The sequence below is a fragment of the Pyrgilauda ruficollis genome, unplaced genomic scaffold (assembly GCF_017590135.1).
Source record: "Pyrgilauda ruficollis isolate IOZ18807 unplaced genomic scaffold, ASM1759013v1 scaffold59, whole genome shotgun sequence".
NCBI lineage: Eukaryota > Metazoa > Chordata > Aves > Passeriformes > Passeridae > Pyrgilauda > Pyrgilauda ruficollis.
In genome coordinates, this window is record NW_024527599.1 from 2,555,452 (window position 1) to 2,573,703 (window position 18,252).

Consider the following 18,252-nt stretch of genomic DNA (forward strand, 5'->3'; position numbering starts at 1 on the left):
CTTAAATCTAAAAATCTTTAAACGAATTTAATTTTATTTCAGTGAGTTCTGTGTCCCTGCAAAGCTCACAAATCCAACTCAGAGATCCCTCGGTGTGACCTTTGGAGGGGGAATTTGGGATGAATTTTGTGGGATCCGGGTGGGACCGGGCAGGGCCAGATTTGCATCACAATTCCTGCACTCAGCACCTCCAAAAAACGGCAAATTTCCCAGCACTGCAGCAGGAAGATGCTGGAAGATAACCCCGGAATAATCCAAACCCAGTTCCCTGTGTTCCTTCGGCAATCAAACCCGTTTTCTTTCAAACCCAGGATATGAAGGAGAAATTCAGATTCAGAAGCTGTTTTCATCCAGAAGTTGTTTTAGAAACTCTTAATGTTAAATATTCAATTTTCGTTTGGGTTCATGCTGATTCTTTGCTAAATTTTAATGTTTGACAAGGCATTGAAACTGAGAACAGGCTCCCCAAAACTGCAGCAGCCTTTATAATCCTTAATTCACTGAAATTGTAACATTTTAGTCAAAACCATTATTTCTGTTCTAATACTACAACAGAAACACCCATAAAAAATTGGATTCACTGAAAAACCACTCTTGGTGCCTGTTTTCAGAACAATTACCTGGTATTTGTAATCAAACAGATGCACTTTTTCATTTTTTAAACTCAGAGCCACAATTTCTATCCAAAAGACAAATTTTAAAGCTCTTTTTCCAATAAATAAAACAAAACTCCCCAACATGACAGAGATTCAGCAAAGTTGCTCGAGGATTATTTTAAAAATTACACCAAGAACCTGCATAGTCTGACTCCAAAAACTTCCAGCCCAGTTACAGCAAATTTGAGTTTAAATTTATTTAATTTGCTTTTCCAAGAACAACTGTCAGCAGTTGCACCTCAAATGCCTTTCACTGGTCATTAAATTATTTTGGGGTAACTTTAAATCTTTTTAGCAGAACCTTTGGAACTACAGGAAGATTTTTCTGCAAGACACCAGCATGAAGCACCAACACCAGAGGAGAAAAAAATTGTATTTTCCCTGGGTCAGCTTACAAAAAGTAGGAAGTTGTTTGATATTCGTCATCTGCATTTTTACTAATATTAAAAATACTTATTTATAACGATTTAATAATGATATTTGCATTTCTGAAAGGCATAATTTTCATCCTACAAGGTCTTTAGGAGCATGGGATGCTCCTGAGTGACTGAAATCTCTCAGCCTGTGCTTTGAGAGGTTGGGAACACTCAGGGAATTAATTCCAACTCTGCTAAATCCTCACGTACAGGTCCCTATCAAATGGTGTGTCAGTGCCATTGCACCAATATCTCACAAAAAATCTGTCACACCATAAATTAGAATATAAAAGTCCCATTTTACCGAAGTATATGTGGATATTTGTTCACTTTTCCAGGGAGAAATGTTGGAATTCCCAAGTATTTTCCAAAAAAAAAAAAAAAAGAAGCTGCCACTGTAGACTCAAATTTTGGGAACAAAACCATGGGATTTTTCATGAGTGAAAATTTGAAAGTTTATGGAAGTTTCCCGTTTATTAGAGCCTCAAACACCAAGTGATGCTGAAGCAGCTGATTAATAACCCTGAGCTGTTCTCAAACTGATCCTGACGGGATTGAAAATGGAAATGAGAACCTCAGAGCAGCCAGTGAGCCCTGAGAGCAACTGGGATCCATCCCAGTGGGATGCTCAGGAAACTGGGAGCACTGGGGGGGTCACAAACATGGGAGTTAATATTTAATTTAATTTAATCACAGGAATTCTAACCTGGAGGGACACCAGAGCCCCGTGGGGGAGCAGAAGGTGCAAACGAGGCTGGACACACCTGGGGAAGGTGATGCAATATTGAGTCAGGCTCCACTTTATGGATCATCCCTCCAATATTCACAGCCCTCAGCTTGGAAAATCCCTCTGACTCCACACACTGGGGCAAACACCAGCAGGTTTTGCCCAGATTCAGCTTTTTGGGCTGAAACATCCAGAGAAAAAGATCCTTTGGGAATGGCAGCACAGTTGCAAAGGAAGAACACAGGGAAGAGCTCTGACACAGGAGCAGCAAATCCCCGGGGGCTTGGCACTGCCCAAGGCCAGGGATTATCTCCTGCTGCAGAAAAGGGAGGGAAGAGGCACTGCAGGATCCCACAAAGAAAGGGAACGTGCTGGGATGGGCTCCTCCCTGCGCGGACCTTCAGCTCTTTTCAAATAATTCATTTCAACTGGATTATTGACAGCCAGGCCAGAGGGGGAAGGCAAAGGCTTTCACCTTGGCAGCATTTATGGACAACATCACTGAACAATCCCACCAACAGCAACTGTATGAGATTCCCATTTCTCCATTCCCCTGGGAGAACGCAAGAAAAATCCATCCTGCAGCTTCAAAACAATAAAACATTCAGGAACAGGCACTGGATTTGGGGATTTTAGTATTTAGGGTATTTTAGCCACCCCTCCCTCAAAAACTTCACTCCAGCACGGTGGCATAGATTTCTTTGGAAGTCAGATATTTGAAAAATCATTGAAAAACAGATTCCAGTGGAAATATGTTTATGCCACTGGCCAATTAGCAAAGCTGATTCATTTGCATAACGTGTCCTTTGTCTCAACAGGGCACCTTTCTTCTCCTGAGCCCTCTGAGCCTTCAATGGTTAATTTTTTTCCAGACAGTGATCTAAACTGGCTCAACGGTTAGTATTTTAATGAGCTGTCATTTCCTGTGCTGATAAAGATTCTCACAGTATTTAAACCATCCACTTCCCCGAGGCTCCACCACCAGCAGGACCCTGCAGTGACTCACAGGGGCTCAGCCTGAGCCTGACTCAGCCCTGGGAGCTGGGGCTGCCCAAAACCTGGCTTAGGCTTAGGGAAACCTGGGGCTGGGACTGCTCAAAACCTGGTTTAGGGAAACCTGGGGCTGCTCAAAACCTGGTTTAGGCTTAGGGAAACCTGGGGCTGAGACTGCCCAAAACCTGAATCCTAGGAGTTGAGACTGCCCAAAACCTGGATTAGGTTTAAGGAAACCCAGGGCTGCCCAAAACCTGGATTAGGTTTAGGGAAACTTGGGGCTACCCAAGACCTGAATCCTGGAGCTGAGGCTGCTCAAAACCTGACTCCTGGGAGCTGAGGCTGCCCAAAACCTGAATCCTGGAGCTGAGGCTGCCCAAAACCTGACTCCTGGGGTCTGGGGCTCCCCAGAGCTGGACCCAGCTCCCTTTCCAGCCAAACCTGAGGATCAAGCAGAGCCCCCAGCACCACCCCCAGCCCCAGCTCTGGGGCTGAGCTGCTCCCTGTGCCCAGAGCTCTGAAGTTGCAGAAAATAAATCTGGTTTATGGTCAGGTTTAACAGGAAGGTTTTGGGGTTAAAAGGCTCCCTGGCAGCTTCATTTGCTTTGTGAGATGAGGGAAGGAAAAGGAAAGGTCCTGCTGGAGGTTCCAAGGCTGAAATGGGCCCGGGTTTGACGTGGTTCACCTGAGCCACGCTCCAGTGGCCAGGGCAGCCCAGGAGGCTCCAGGGCTTTCTTCCTTGGGACATTCTGTTATGTTCCATCAGTGCTTTCAAAATTAGGAATTTCAACATCTCTGACCTGCCCGTCCTCAGCTCTGCTCACTGCTGCTCTTTGGAAGTAAACTTCTGCTTGTTTTTTAAAGATTCTTCTTTTTAAACTCAATTTAGGGAAAAAACCTTTGCTTATTCAGTTAAATCCTTCAAGCCTTTTGCAAATAAACTCTTCTAATTCTGTTGTGATCCACTGGCAAGCTTTCAACACCAAAGCTCCTCAAATTTCAGCCACATCTGTGTCCCTTTCAGGGCAATAAAGCCATTTTTGTGTGGAGCTGCTCTGCTGTGCTCAGGACACATCCCCCAGGTTTCTGATGTACCTGTGGCAGGGAGGTTGTTGAGTTTTGAACCAACAATATCCAGGGGATTGGTTTAACCTTCCCAAATTCCTCCCAGGAGGTTGTGAAGCCACTGCCCACCTCTTCCCACCCCAGGAGAAGATTTCTGGTTGTCCCTTGATCACTTCTTGCCTTGTGTTCTAAAGAAATAACCTCCACCTGTATTGTAAATTATTTTTGACTAAAAAAAACCCCCAACAATCTTTAAGCAAACTTTCCAGTTACCTCAGTCACCATGATCTCATTTGTGCTTTTTTGGTGAAAGGAACACCACGCTCCCTTTACCAGCATCAACTGAGATTAAGCTGTAAGCAAAGAATTATGGCACAAGAAATAGCAGCAAACTGGTTTGTCCAGGCAAAGCCTCCAGAACCTGGGACCAAAAAAGTGCTTTTCTTTCAGTGTGCAATCACTCACACTGCCCTGCAGAGCTGGGAAGGAGGGAAAGCTGTTCCACAAAAACCACTGAGTTAGGGACACTTCAGGAGCACTGATATTTTTGGGTGGATTTCCCAGAGTTTGTTGGATTCTCAGAGGTAACACCCACGAGAAGGGACTTAAAAATCAAAGTAGCAAAATCTCACTGGCTGTTTAACTCCAAATCAGTTATGCACTCAGTAATTAACTGAATAGATGAGTTTTCTGGAATTAAAAGGCAATTTTTTAGAATTAAGAAGGCTGTGGCTGCCCCATTCCTGAAGTGTCCCAGGCCAGGCTGGACGGGGAGCAGTGGGAGGTGAGGGATGGGACTGGATGAGCTTCAGGATCCCTCCCAAACCATTCTGGGATTCTGATTTAAGTAGGAATTCACTGATTCTGCTGTAGGATCCAGCCCTGGACCTGAGCTCCTCTTGCAGGAACAATCCCAGACACTCCAGCCCAGGAGTTCATCATTAACCACAGCCAGAGGGAATCTGTGTGGGCAGGGTGGGATTTCTCCCTAAAAAAAATGTAATTTTTTTTTTTTTCTTTCTGACCATTTTCCACCAGAATGGATGGCCACAGTTGAGTGGATGCTGTGTGCTTTCAGAACTACTTCTTCAGTGGTTTTCTGGGAATTCTTAATGCACATTTAAAACTGCCCCTTCCCAGAGAACATCACCCTGCTCTGGAGCACTCTGCAGGGTGGGACTTCACCAACAGCCCTGCAGCTGGAGGTAAAAAACAGGAACAGAAAGATGGAGGAGCCAAAAACCCCACAGCACACAAGGTAATGAAACAGTTGAATAAAATCAGCAATAAACCCTTGCTGAAGTGACAGAACACAGAACTCCTCCAGAGCATCTTCCCCCAGCAAAGCCCAGGAGGTCCCTGGGGAGGGCAGGATCCTCTCCCTGCTCTGAGGCACCAAAAACCAGCCCAGGGCAGGAGCTGCTGGGACAGGCTGGCAACTCCCAGCCCCAGGGAGCTCCAGCACCTCTGGAAACCCTCCTCAGCTTGGATTTCCACCTCACACCATCCCCACTTCTCAAACCCACTTATCTCCCTCATTCCCAGCAAGGTTTGTTCCAAAAAATTCTACAAAAATTTAAAATTTTCTGTAAACAGCTTCTTCATTTCCTGCCATGTTTTCTTTTTTTTAAATTTAATGCCTAGAAAAACTATTTTATGTTCTGTTTGTAACGGAGACCTAGACAAAACTGTAAAATCAAATTAAATGATATTAAATGCCTGGTTATGGCAGGCTCAGTGAGGGACCCAGCAGCACCCAGTGACAATAAAGAACAAGGTCTGCACATGAATCAGTATTGCTTTTTGACTAAAAATCACCAAATTGTCAAGAAATTCTCCCTGGCTTATAAAATCAGATCTTCTCAGACTTTATCTCACAACTTAATCTTCTGTCTAGGTTCCACTTACCCTGGATATCAGTGTGTTCATTATTTTCAGGTATTGTGCTCAGCTATTTCCTATTGTTTAAGAGCAACAGCCCTGACAAAGAAAGTCTAAAAGTCATTGTGGTGGATAGAATTTGATTAAAATGAAGTTACTGACCATTAAACAGAGCTCTGTTTTAATTCAATAATAGGGCTTTTAGAGCAAGGTATTGTTTAACATGTTTGAGGCTCCCCTCTAACAGAAATTGATGAGGTAATGCTGGAGACAGCTTGAGAAAAGTCAAGGGTACCAGGACATTCCAAAAATCTCACTGTCTCCCAGGAACATTTTTTAACTCTGACATCAACCCTCCAATAAAACCCGAGTCCAGCAGAGCTCCTGTGAATGCACTCGAAGTAATTCCATGCAAAATTATCTCCAAGACAGATGAAGTAGGAAAAATCTACTGGGTTTGGCTCAAAGCATCCACAGGAGAGTAAATCCTTGGAAATGTACCTGAGCTGGGGGCAGATCAAACTGTCTGCAGTGATTGATGCTGAGAAAAACTCAGGATGCTTAAAAGAAACCACATTTCTCTCTCTCTCCCTCCCTTTTTTAAAATAATGTTCACAGCAACAAATGAATTTTGAGTTTTGGAAGAGAGCAGAGGCTCGAGCAGAAGATCAGGAATAATAAAGCCAGGATTTGTTTCAACCCTGCAAGGTTCTTCTGACACTCCTTTTCTTTGTACAGCATCACTGCTTGGAGTTCTGATTTAAAAAGAATTATTTCCACATTCCTCCTCTGGAACTTTTCTTGAGGAGTGTGGTTTTTATATGATAATAGTTATTACACTTTGGGCAGCAAAATATCCATTTACCCCAGAGAAGAAACCTTGGAAAAGCAGGAACAATTTATTTTATGGATTTATATTAGGCTGGATTCATTTTAATTTAAAAAAACCCAAACCAAACTTTCAAAACAGGACACTCCATCCATTTCTACAGAATTTAACAGAATGGGGACCAAGCTCCACACACCAAATTTCTCATTCTGGTGTTTTATGAGTGATTTGATGTTGTAAATGTATAAGGTACTTCCAGTTAAGGAGGATGTTTATTGTCAACCTTGAACACTGCAAAAAATCTCAGGTTTTTAATATGGAACCACAGAATTCTCTGATTTTTTCCTATAAATACAATTTTCTATAAACATTCTCATTTTTTGCCATAGGATCCCACTACAGCACTGCAGAAAACCCAGGGCAGACATCCCATAAATGCAGGGATCTGGGAGTGGGGGAGCTGAATTTTGGTTTGGGGTGAAGCTGATCCCACAACCCTGAGCCTCAGGGCCAGCAAAACCCTCCTGCAGTGTTTTCCACTTGATGGGTGCAGGTTTTAATTAATTACTGAGCTGGGAATTACTCACCCGATGAGGGCCACCATCTGCTCCACGATGTGTTTGCTGAAGGTGATGATGACAAAGAGTTTCTGTGGAAGGACAAGAGCAGTCACACAAAGCCTGGAGCCACTCTGTGCTCCTGCACAGCTTTCCCTCCTCTCCAATATTTCAATATTTTCAATATTTTAAATTTTTTTTTTATTTTTCTCCTCAACAAAGAGGCAGAGAGAAAAAAAAAAAAAGCTGTTCACTTTCTGCCCGTTTTTGCTCAGTTTTCATTTCTTGCTGCCCATTCTCATCCTCCCCAAACTCCCATTCCCAGAAGCTCAAGGTCACTTTACTCCATCAGCAATGTCAGAATGGAAAAACAGCCAGAGAAATTCACAGCCCCTCACACAAACAGGATAACAGAGGGGAAAATAATGTGGTTTAGTCCCCTGATTCAGACAGAAACAGAAAAAAAAAAAAAAAAGAAAGAGCCTTTGGGCACCTGTGATAGAACAGAATAATCACAGTCCCTAATAATCACAGTCCTAAACCTCATCCAAAATGTATCCAAAAATCTCTTCATAAAAACAATTTAGCAGAGTAATATTAAATATGAAAATCTAACCTAGCAAGTTTTACCCCTAAATAAAAATCAAACCTGTACCCATGAAGCTGTAATTCCAAATATAATATTTAATCATATTGAAAACTATTCAACACATTAAAAGACAAACTTCCAATACAATTTCAACCTTACAAGAAAAAAGGCCATGATTTATCTAATAAAATTTTACAAAACAGAATAACTCTTAATTTCCTGCTAACCACGGAATCATTAGCACTTAAGTAAATCAGAATGCAAAAATGAAATGGAATTGACACAATTTTAGGAAGGTAACAGAAAAGGAGTCCCAGGATGGCCACTGCACCAGTCACTCACTTCCTGTCTGAACATTGCATTAAAAGCCTTTTCCATGACTCTCACATTTCCTAAATTCCAAGTCCAGCCAGATCACTCCAAAAAATCAAGGTTATTGCACAAGGGTGTGCTTGAAAATGAGAATTCTAAAAGCTGAGCCTATTACAAAATCAAATGATTTATCAACTGTACAAGTCACTGGGAAATGTTTTTTTCACTTACATGGGATGTGAGTGTGGAGCACTATAAATTACACAGCAAACACTGTGGTAGCTGAACAAGGCAATTAAAATAATAAGAGGAATATTGATCTAATATTATTTCACTTTTCTGTGCTGCCAGAACACATTTTAGCAACACACAGATTTAAAAGCAGAAGAAAACTCAGATATTACAAAAATAAGTGTGGTGAAAAAGCTGTTCTATCCCAAGAAATGGAAGAATTTCCAAATCTATTTATTGTTTTCTGCTTAAGCTGGGCAAAATAAAATAACCATTTAAAAAATGATGGGAAGAAAAAAGCTTGTGTTTAGAGCAAAATAAAGATCTTAAAGCAGCTTGATGAGGCTGCAACACAAATTATTTTCTACTAAAAGCTTCTGCTGTTTTGATGGGAGTCACAGCAGAGATTTCCAAACAACAGAGGCAGAGGAGCTGCAAAAACCCAAACTCAGCTGAAAACATCCCAAACACAGACGTAGCTCCAGCCTGACCACACCAGCAAATCCCCCAGGGACTCCCAACTCCAGCTCTCCTCTGACCAGGGTGATGCATTTCCAAGAGAATTCCTCATTTTGTGCAAACAACTGCACTGTCAAACTCAGCACATCTGGCACTGCCCTTCCCCAGTGACCTGGGCCACCAAAGCAGCCCCAAAACTGCAGCAAATCCACCCAAAGTGGGCAAAGCAGCCCCAAAACTGCAGCAAATCCACCCAAAGTGGGCAAAGCAGCCCCAAAACTGCAGCAAATCCACCCAAAGTGGCAGGGCTCACTGGGGTTTTCTCACTGAGCTAAAAAAGGGCATTTCAAAGTGCAAATGAGTGTTTGTTACCAAAAAGGAGTTCACTGCTGGAGCCCTGGCAGTCTGGTAAAGGCTGTAGGTAAATACTTTGGCTAACCACCAATTTCCTGAGCGGGTCAGCAGCTATAAATTACTCACTTGCCTCAGTTTGGAGCAGCCCAGCAGCTCCTTTATTGTAAATCCCTTGCACCAAATTAATTTCCATTACTTCAAGTCGGGCAAAGAGACTGCAGGATTCATTCCCAAGTAACACAGTGGAACAGGCAGGGAAAGAATCAAAGGTCTCAAAGGTTTCAGCACTTGCCTGGATGTGCATTTTGATCACAGCTTTTCCAATCAAGGTTGCACCGAAGAAGGTCCAGAAGGGAACCAGAAAGTGGCCACAAGTTATCCCAGCCAGGTCAAACAGGGGGTTTGGGATCTGTGGAGTGCAAGAGAAAGAGGCTCATGAATTGCAGCACACATTGGATGGACAGGAACAAAACAGGGTCTGAAATTTTGAAAAATGAACAGTTTCCCCTTCTCCAACTTGATCCAGAACTCTTGTGTCTTAATAATTACAAAAATGTTGATGTCCCACCACATAACTTCAGTCTCTGGGATTCAGCTAGACAATGTCCCAGACAATTCCATTCTCAAGGTCCCTCCTTACCCCTGGATCCTGAAAAAAGCTAATGAAAAGTTTTCCATGTGAAATGCACAGAAACCACAGCAAAGCCATTTTGAGTGATTTATCAAATTTTCTCTCTGACAAGCACATCACTCTTGGAAGCCAGAGTTTCAACTGATCCCCAGTGATTTCCAGCTGAGAAACTACATTAAAAACTGGCATTTATAGTCATATGTATCCAGTTTAAAAACACTGATTAGATTTTATTAAGCATATGCATTTCATTTAAAATTAAAAGAATTTTTTATTATTATTAAACTGCTGGCCTGACTTTTGGTATTGTGATACTATCTGTAAAATATTTTTGAAATGAAATCAAGAAAGTGTCTGAATTCCAACCTTTCCCTCTCAGCCTGGAGCACAGGGGCAGTGTCTGAGCAGGGTCACTCCCAGGAGCAGTGTGGTACTGGGGTGACAAACTGCAGCACTGCTGGTGTTTTGTGACTTAAATAAAGAATTAAAGAGTGCAGATTGGCCAAGAATAAAGGACACTCGGCCACCAAGCCTGCAACCTGTGAGAAAGGGTTGGACTGGACTGTTGGAGAGCAGCAATTCAGATTTATGAGCAGCCACAGCAGCACCTGCAGAGGAAGAAACCTGAACTGGGTCCGCTCCAGCTCCCCTCCCCAGGTGGGACAGGAGCTGTGGCCACAGGAGCTGGGCAATGACTGAGCCCAGAGCCTTCTGCTCCTGGCAGCCAGGGCTGCTCCAGGCCCTTCTGGGCTGGTTGCTCTCAGGGATTTTTGTTGGTTCACAGAATGTTTTAATCCCTGCAGAGTTTGGGGCAGGTGTGCTGTGGGTACAGCACACCACGGGCAGAAATTACTCAGCACATCCCCAGCAAGGTTTTCTCTGTGCTTCTTACTCAAAGTTGCCAAAAAAAAGGCCACAAAAACAAGAGGGTAAATTCTCACAAGTCACAGTGAGGAACTTCAGGGCTGACTCTTGCTTTGTTCCTTGCCCAGAGCTGCCTTTATATAGAAATAAGCTCCAGACAATCCTGACTTCCTTATTGCCACTAAACAACATGACAGTCAGTTGACTTCACTGGATAAGCTTGCAGAATTTTAATTTCCATTTGCTGGTGTTTTTATGCAGCATTTAGAAGCCACCACTTGAGAGACAAGGACCCACAGCTGGGACAGTCGTTACCACTTCACCAGCAAATTCTCCACTCATAAAATACACATCAAATAAAACTGCCTAAAATCCAGAAGGAAGATCACAATTACATGGGAGGCAAGCAGAGGAGACACCTGGAAGAGCAGAGAGCAGCCCTGAGAAGCCCCTGGGCTGGTGGGGGCACAGCCAAATGCAAGGAGCACACTTGGGGGCTGCTTTCCTTCCCTGGCTCACCCAGAGGTGCCACACAGAGGGACAGCTCTACATTCCTGCTTTTCCAAGGCCTCTGGAACCTTCCACCTCTCCCTTCCTCCTGCAGCTGTTGTGTGAGCACATTTCCAAAGGCCAGGTGTGCCCTGGTGGATGCTCATCCCTCCCCCAGCCCAGCTGCAGCTCAGGGTGAGCAGGGCCTGGGCAGCAAAGTGGGGAAGAAGTTAAACAAATGTTTAAATATCACTGAGCAGGAACTCTGGGCTGTTTGTTTACCAACCCCTTCCTCCTGCCCTCCACTCCTCCACCTTGCCCAGTTCTTCATCCCTGCCAGCTCCAAGCTGTGCTGGTGACAAGGACAGGGAATAGCTGGGGCAGGGATGTGTCCCAGGACTGAGGCAGAGCAGGGAGCAGCTCCTGAGAGGATTTAGGGAGCAGCTTGTAGCCTAAACTCCACTCCAAACATGAAGACATTTCTAAGGATTAGTGAGCTTTATGTCAGCAGATCTGATCAGATTAATTCTAATACAGGTTACCCACAACTGAGCAAGCAGTTGGTTGTGTCATCTTTACAGTTTAGAAAAGCAAGAGATGCTGGACAAGTGTGGAGTGAAAGCCTCAGACTGGGTAATGTTGTGGTTATTCCAGAAAAATGGGATTCGGGGGTCCCACACACTGCAATCACACCCCACAGCTTGTGTGTGGGATGAAATCAAAGCACACCACTCCTACCAGCTCCAGAGAGAGAGTTAAACCTCCAGTATTATCTTTTTATTCTGAAAGAAGAGCACAAAAAACTAAAATAGAATCACTGGAGATGCTCCTTTCACCTCTTGATTAAAAAAAACCATGAGCAGTTTGTAGTTCTACAGCCACAATTGAAATTTGCTTCCCACAAAAAACTAAAATAGAATCACTGGAGATGCTCCTTTCACCTCTTGATTAAAAAAAACATGAGCAGTTTGTAGCTCTACAGCCACAATTGAAATTTGCTTTTTTTTTTGCCTTTCTGGTTTCTAATGACCCGAAGAGCAGATTTGGGAGGACTGGAAGGGATGGACAGATACCCTAATCAGGATTTCTGCTGGGACTTTTCCACCCTCCAATCCATGCACGCCTCTGGATTTGAGGATGTCATGAATGTCAAATACAACACATTAAAGAAATCCTAACACAATTCCAGCAGATTTTGAGTCCATAAATCCCCCATTTCCTGGGAAAACTCACCGAGGCACAGGCCAGGATCCCAAAGAACCCAACCTTCTGCACCAGGTTCTGCACAGCCAGCTTCGCCCGGGAAGCAAAGTCCTGCAAGCAGAAAAACCAAATTATTCATGAGGAAACCCACCTGAACAGAGCTCGGGAGGTGTGTGATCTCCAGGATTTCCTAACTGGGAGTTGGGAGAGATTTTAAAGCAGAAAGGCCAGTTTGAAACCCTGAGTTTAGAGGGACAATCGTGGTGGAAATCTGAGTTTTGTTTTTCCACACCCTGTGAGTGGCACTGAGCTGCCACTGCTATGGAAACAGCATATTTATTATTTCCCACTATTTATTTCCCCATATCTTTGGAATGCCAGTGCTGCTTATACCTATTCCTTAAACAAGCAGAGGGAATGAATTCCTCCAATGCCATTTCCAGGGGTAAAAAGGACCTTTCTGAGGACAGAAAAAGCACAATAATCCCATTATATCCTCAGATCTGGTCTCCCAAACCCAGGATCTCCATCAAAATTGCCAATTCCAGGCACTGCCTACAACAGACTTGTAAAATTCATTAAAATCCAGAAAGTTGAGCCTAAATTACTTTAAAAGCAGGGGAGGTGCAGCCCCTGTGGCTGGAGCTGTTCTGCACAAAGCTGCCTCCTCCTTTTATTTTGTGATCAGTCCTTAGTCCCGAGGCTCAGAATTTGCCAAACACCCAGGAAACCCCTCAAAAAGCAAAAATAAAGATTCTCACAAGTAGTTTCTTTGCATGTGAGAAGGGAATTTATAGGAGATAAAATTATTTTGAAGCAAAACAGTCCAGAAAAATAAAAGCAAGGTCAGTGCTCCCTGCTCAGGCTTGGCCACAACAGTTCCAAAAAGCTGGGAATCCTTGGGAATAGCAAACATTAAAAAATAATTACCCATTCCTTTTTAAAAACCTACAAATAAGCAATAAAATTCTGATTTTCCAGGAGCAATGCAATAAATTACCCAAGGAAATTACTTTAATCAATAATTAATGATATTCTAAATTCCATCCTTTACTATTGAATTGTAGAATTTAGAATATCTTTAATTATTGATTAAAGCAACTGCAAGGTAATCCAGAAAAATTACATGTATGCAATTTGAACTCAGTTCTGTTGAAACCTTAAACGCTACACACCAAAGAAAGAAAACTACAATTATTTTACAATGTTCTTGCATATTATTTAAATTCTGAGCTGTAGAATTGACAGCATTTTCTGTGGCAGATTAAAAAATAATAGATCTGTGATGAGACCATTTGCTTCTTTTTACAGCCCTTTTTCAAGTAACTTTTCTCCAATACTGTGCTTTCAAACAGTTAAATTCCCTATTTGAAAACTAAAAAAAAACCCAAAAAAACCCCCAAAAAACAATTATTGCTCAAGTCAGAATAATTCTATTCATTGTATTTAATGCATGGAAAAATAACTCAAATTAAAACTGTAAGAAAAATGCCAAAGAAATGAGATTTCCTAAATCTTTCAGTAGGACATTTTTAACCACAGGGGAATATAAAAACCCTCTAGAATACCCTATAAAGGTGAATTTCCACACTTTGACCAAGAGTTACACCTTGGGCTCACGATTACCAAATGGAAGAGATCAAAATTCACTTTTTAAATGAAAATTTCCCCTGATATTTGTAGGATCCCCCCAGAACACGAGGGATTAAACCTGCTCCCAGTGAGGCTGACACCAAACCCTTGAGTTTATTCTGACAGGAAACAATCTGGAAAGCAAAACTTTTTCTTTTTTTTTTCATTAAAAGAGCGAATTTTGACACAAATTGTTCTAAACAACAAAACACAACAATTTCCTGACGACCAAGCCCAAAAATCTTGCGACATCCAGGGCAGTTCCTGCTGCAGCCCCAAATTCCCTCGTGGTTATTTCCAAGGAAACAGAACCCAAAAAGGGGATCCCTGCTCCAGTGGGACCCTCAGCATTTGGGATGGAAGGAATAAAATACTATTTTATTTGTATTTTATAAAAATACCCTTTTATTTGATTTATTTCTAGGATTTTCCCCAAGGAAAACAACACCTCTCCAATTCCCCAGGCAAACACGCAGTGAAAAGCAGTTTTTTAGGATTCTTTATAAATTCCTTTAACACCAAAAGGTGCTGAAGCAGATTTTGTCCTTGGGAAAGGTGTCCTGAAATGGTTCCCTCCTCAGGGATTTCTGGAGCAGAGCTCACTGTGCCCATTTTCAGCTCCTATTTCCCCCCATTTCCCAAAGCTCACGGGCTTGCAGCAATATTTTCATTTTTATAAGCCAATAAATATCTTTTCCCTCTCAGTTCCATAAATCTGATAGCAAAGTATCTTGAAAATAAAACACTCCAAGACAATTATTCAAATGGCTTCATGATTTATTTGCATGGAAGTTGTTTCTATTCTGATTTTAATTTATTCCCCCATTATCTTTTACTGTGTTGCTAATGCACTGTTGTATTCATTTTCACAAGCTGGAATTGGAAATAAACTCTCTAGAAAATGACCTATAAACTAATACTTGCAGCACAGCTGCTTTAATAAAATATATTATTATAATTAGATATAAATTGACTGTATTAACTTAGGGCAAAGTGCACAATTTTTAACCAAATTTCTTAAAAAGAACCAGTTTCCCTCACCCACATTTTTCAACTACAAAATTCAAGGCTGTCCTTGAAACTAATATTTTCCCTCTAGCTAAAAACATATAAAACATTAAAAAGCTAATAATGAAGGTCTTTAAAAAAAGTTTAACAAGTTGTCTCAAAAGAAAACCCCAAACCAAAACCAATATTGGAGCAAATTTTCTCACCTTGTTAATTCATAACTTTATTTTTTAAGTTATTACTCAGCTTGTTTCTTTGTTAAGTTTTGGTTTTACATTGTCTATCACAAAGTACTTCATAGAAAGCAAATTTTAAATTCTAAAAATTTCACTCAAGAACTTGTCAATGGTCTTCCTTTTTCCCAAATTTTCTAAATTAGTCAAAAGACAAATTGAAGATTTTTTTGTACCTATTTTCTGTGATCTAATGTAATCAAAGCCATTAATAATTTGCAGGGTAATAAACCTACCAGGGCTGCAACGAAACTATGAATTCCAGCCTCAACATTTACTCTGTGAAAACAAGTTCAGAACTATTTCTCTTTGGTTCCCTCCTTAAATTTTGTTTGACAAACCTTTGCAACATCTGCAACAATAAAAAAGCCTTAAAAGTTTCATTTCTCTGAGAATACAATCCCCAGTTTTACAACTTTTACCTCTTTCACAACAGAATTTTTTTTCTTTTCTAAAGCTTGCACAGGGAACAATCTTTTCTCTTTTTTTTTTTTTTTTTAGCATTTGAAATAAAATAACTTTCATAAATTACTGCTTTAAAAAATAATATTTATATATATATATGAAAAGAGACAAAAGTTCAGCTACTTACAGGCAAACCATTTTCCCCCCAAATTAAAGTTTCTAGACTGGACTGGCCTCTCAGCTAATTGTGATTCATTCTTTATAACATTTCAGGATGCTTTAGCTCACTGTGTCCCTTTCAAAGATGATTTATTTTTTGGGGTTTGGAAATAGATTTCCTGTGAGTGCCCCAGAGCAGGCAGAGGAAGGTTAAATGATTAAAGATGACTTCATTGGGTTAATCATCACATCCCAAGCACGGGGCTGGGGCAGAGCAGGGAAAGGTCAGGGATGATTCCCCAGGCCCAGCTCGGGCTGGGGGAACTGTCCTGGATCTGCTCAGCCCCAGCTAAAGGGAATTTTTCATCATTTCATTCACCCCACTGGCTCCAAAAAACCCTCCCAAAGTTTCAACCTAAAGGGGTGGTAAGAAGAGTTTAGATGTTCTGCCTCACTCCCTGTGTAAATATGGGCCTTTTATCCCTGGAAAATCCTTCCTGAAACCTTGTCTAAGTTACAAAGTTTTGCCCCATCCCTCTGTTTTATTTGGTTTCCATTTATAATTTAATCTCTCTCTTCTTTCTCCTCTCACTGTGAAGTTGGTGAGCTCCTCAATGTGAGGGAAGAACGAGCACCTCACCAGATTTAATTAACAAGCTCGAGGAAAAAATAATTTTAATACTTTTTTTCCCTCTTTTCCCTCTGTAACAGAACAGTCACAATTAATTGTTCCCCCTGAAATTGTGAAGCCTCTTTTTTCTTACTCTGCAAGCGCAGAGGTGGTTGACTGATCCACAGGAGTGGTTGGAGGTATCCAAGGAGCTCTGAATAATCAGAGTTGGACTGAATCCCACAGAAAAAAACGTGTACCACTTCCCCAGCTCTGTTCTCTGAAGCCTGCACAGATTATGCAATGTGATAGCTCATTTTCAAACAGTTGCAATCAGATTTTAGAAGCACTAAGAAACCAGTGGCTCCCATCACATCCCAGCTCAATCTCCAAAAAAAAACCATCCAGATCCCAAGGATTTGAGGCCTGGAAAAACTTCTCTCCCTTTTCTTTTCTGCTGTAAATACCTCAAGCACTTTACAATAAATTGGTCAAATTGGCAGATTTAACACAAAGTGGAGACAATTCCTTCCCAAGCTCGTGTGCTCAGAGGTCTCACAGGGTGGGAGCAGGGCAAGGCAGGGATGCATCCATGCCATGGACACTCCTCACCTGGCAGGTGCTGGCATGGAAGAGTTAAAAGATTTTCTAGAAGGCCTGGAAGGGGGAACACAGAATTTGTGACTCTGACAGAAAACAGGAGCATGAGTGAAAAAAAAATGGAAGGGCACAGAGAGAGATCTGAGTGTGTTACACCTCAGTGGTTCTCCAGGAGAACTCTGGACTGCTGGAGAGAGGGAAGTTCCTCCTCCTGCAGATTCCCCAGGCCAAATGTGTCCTTTTGTGTGGACAATCCCTCAAGATTTGAGTATTACTTCTATTATTGTTGTAATAAAAAAAGTTTAATTGTCCAGATAATCATCTGAAGTGGAGAACACTTTTTTCCCACCAAAGACTGAAGACTGGGCATGAAGCTACGACTTAGATCACCAAAATTACAGAGTCCTTAACATTTAAAGAGCTGCCTCCAAAGACAGTGCCCCTCTTTATGTAAAAATCCCAGTTATGTTAAAAATGAGCTGCACAGTATTTTGTTTCTTCTGGCTTTCTGTTACAACACAATGGAATCAAACACAACTTATGGGAGAATGACCATTTGTGGTCAGGGAATGGATTCCAGGATTTCAGACTGGGAGGAATTATTAACTCCTTGGAATAAAGCATTGACTGCAGGGGAGCAGCTGCAGAGGAGCCACAGAGGTACCTAAGGCTGGGAGGACACAATGGGTCAGCACTCACTGGCCAAAAACCACTGCTCAACCCCCCCCAAAATATCAAAAATATGAGTAAATTACAAACAGGAATATTGTGGTAGCAGCTCACGGATCTTTGTTCAGGCTTTCTCCAAAATACTTCCAGGTAAATGCAAAGGGGCAAACTAAAAGGGGAGATTTCCATTTGATGCCTGGAGAGGTGTGAGAGGTAAGGTTTAAACTTCCTTATCACCCAAAAATCTGGGAGAGAAAGGTCCTGTCTGGGAAATCAGACCCCCAAAAGAGGGAGCTGGAAAAAAGAGTTTTCAAGGATTACTGAAAGCAGTGGTGGGATGGTGGCAGAACTAAGCAAGCACTAAATGTGATGAAAGAAAGGGATTGACACAACAGGCACAGGGCAGATATTCCAGATTCTAAGTAAGTTTCACTTCATGAGAAGTCTGGGTTTTCTGAGGCATTAAATTCTGGAAAAGGAGTTGGGTAATCATGGAACAGTTGCAAAAGAAAAGGACATAGATGTTGAACGTGAAAGCAGTTTTAAAAAGTACAAGATGAAGGCAACCAAGCAGCAATAAAACACCCTTGGCTTCTCCAAAGAATTGTGGAAGGAAGAGAGCAGCACCCACAAAGCCTCATTAAACAGACTGTGCTGGAGATCAGAGGGCTTGAAAGTGG

The 18,252-nt window shown here is 41.9% G+C and overlaps 1 protein-coding gene across 5 annotated transcripts in view; it reads right to left on the reverse strand.

Annotated features, from left to right (window-relative positions):
* VMP1 (vacuole membrane protein 1) overlaps positions 1-18,252 on the reverse strand; it is a 58,749-nt gene that overhangs the window by 4,458 nt on the left and 36,039 nt on the right. For all 5 annotated transcript variants that reach the window (XM_041482667.1, XM_041482669.1, XM_041482668.1 and 2 more), the window contains 3 exons: positions 12,287-12,367; positions 9,362-9,478; positions 7,155-7,216 (listed from right to left, as the gene is read on the reverse strand). In XM_041482667.1, the coding sequence (XP_041338601.1) occupies positions 7,155-7,216; positions 9,362-9,478; positions 12,287-12,367 (260 nt within the window). The remainder of the gene's footprint in view (positions 1-7,154; positions 7,217-9,361; positions 9,479-12,286; positions 12,368-18,252) is intronic.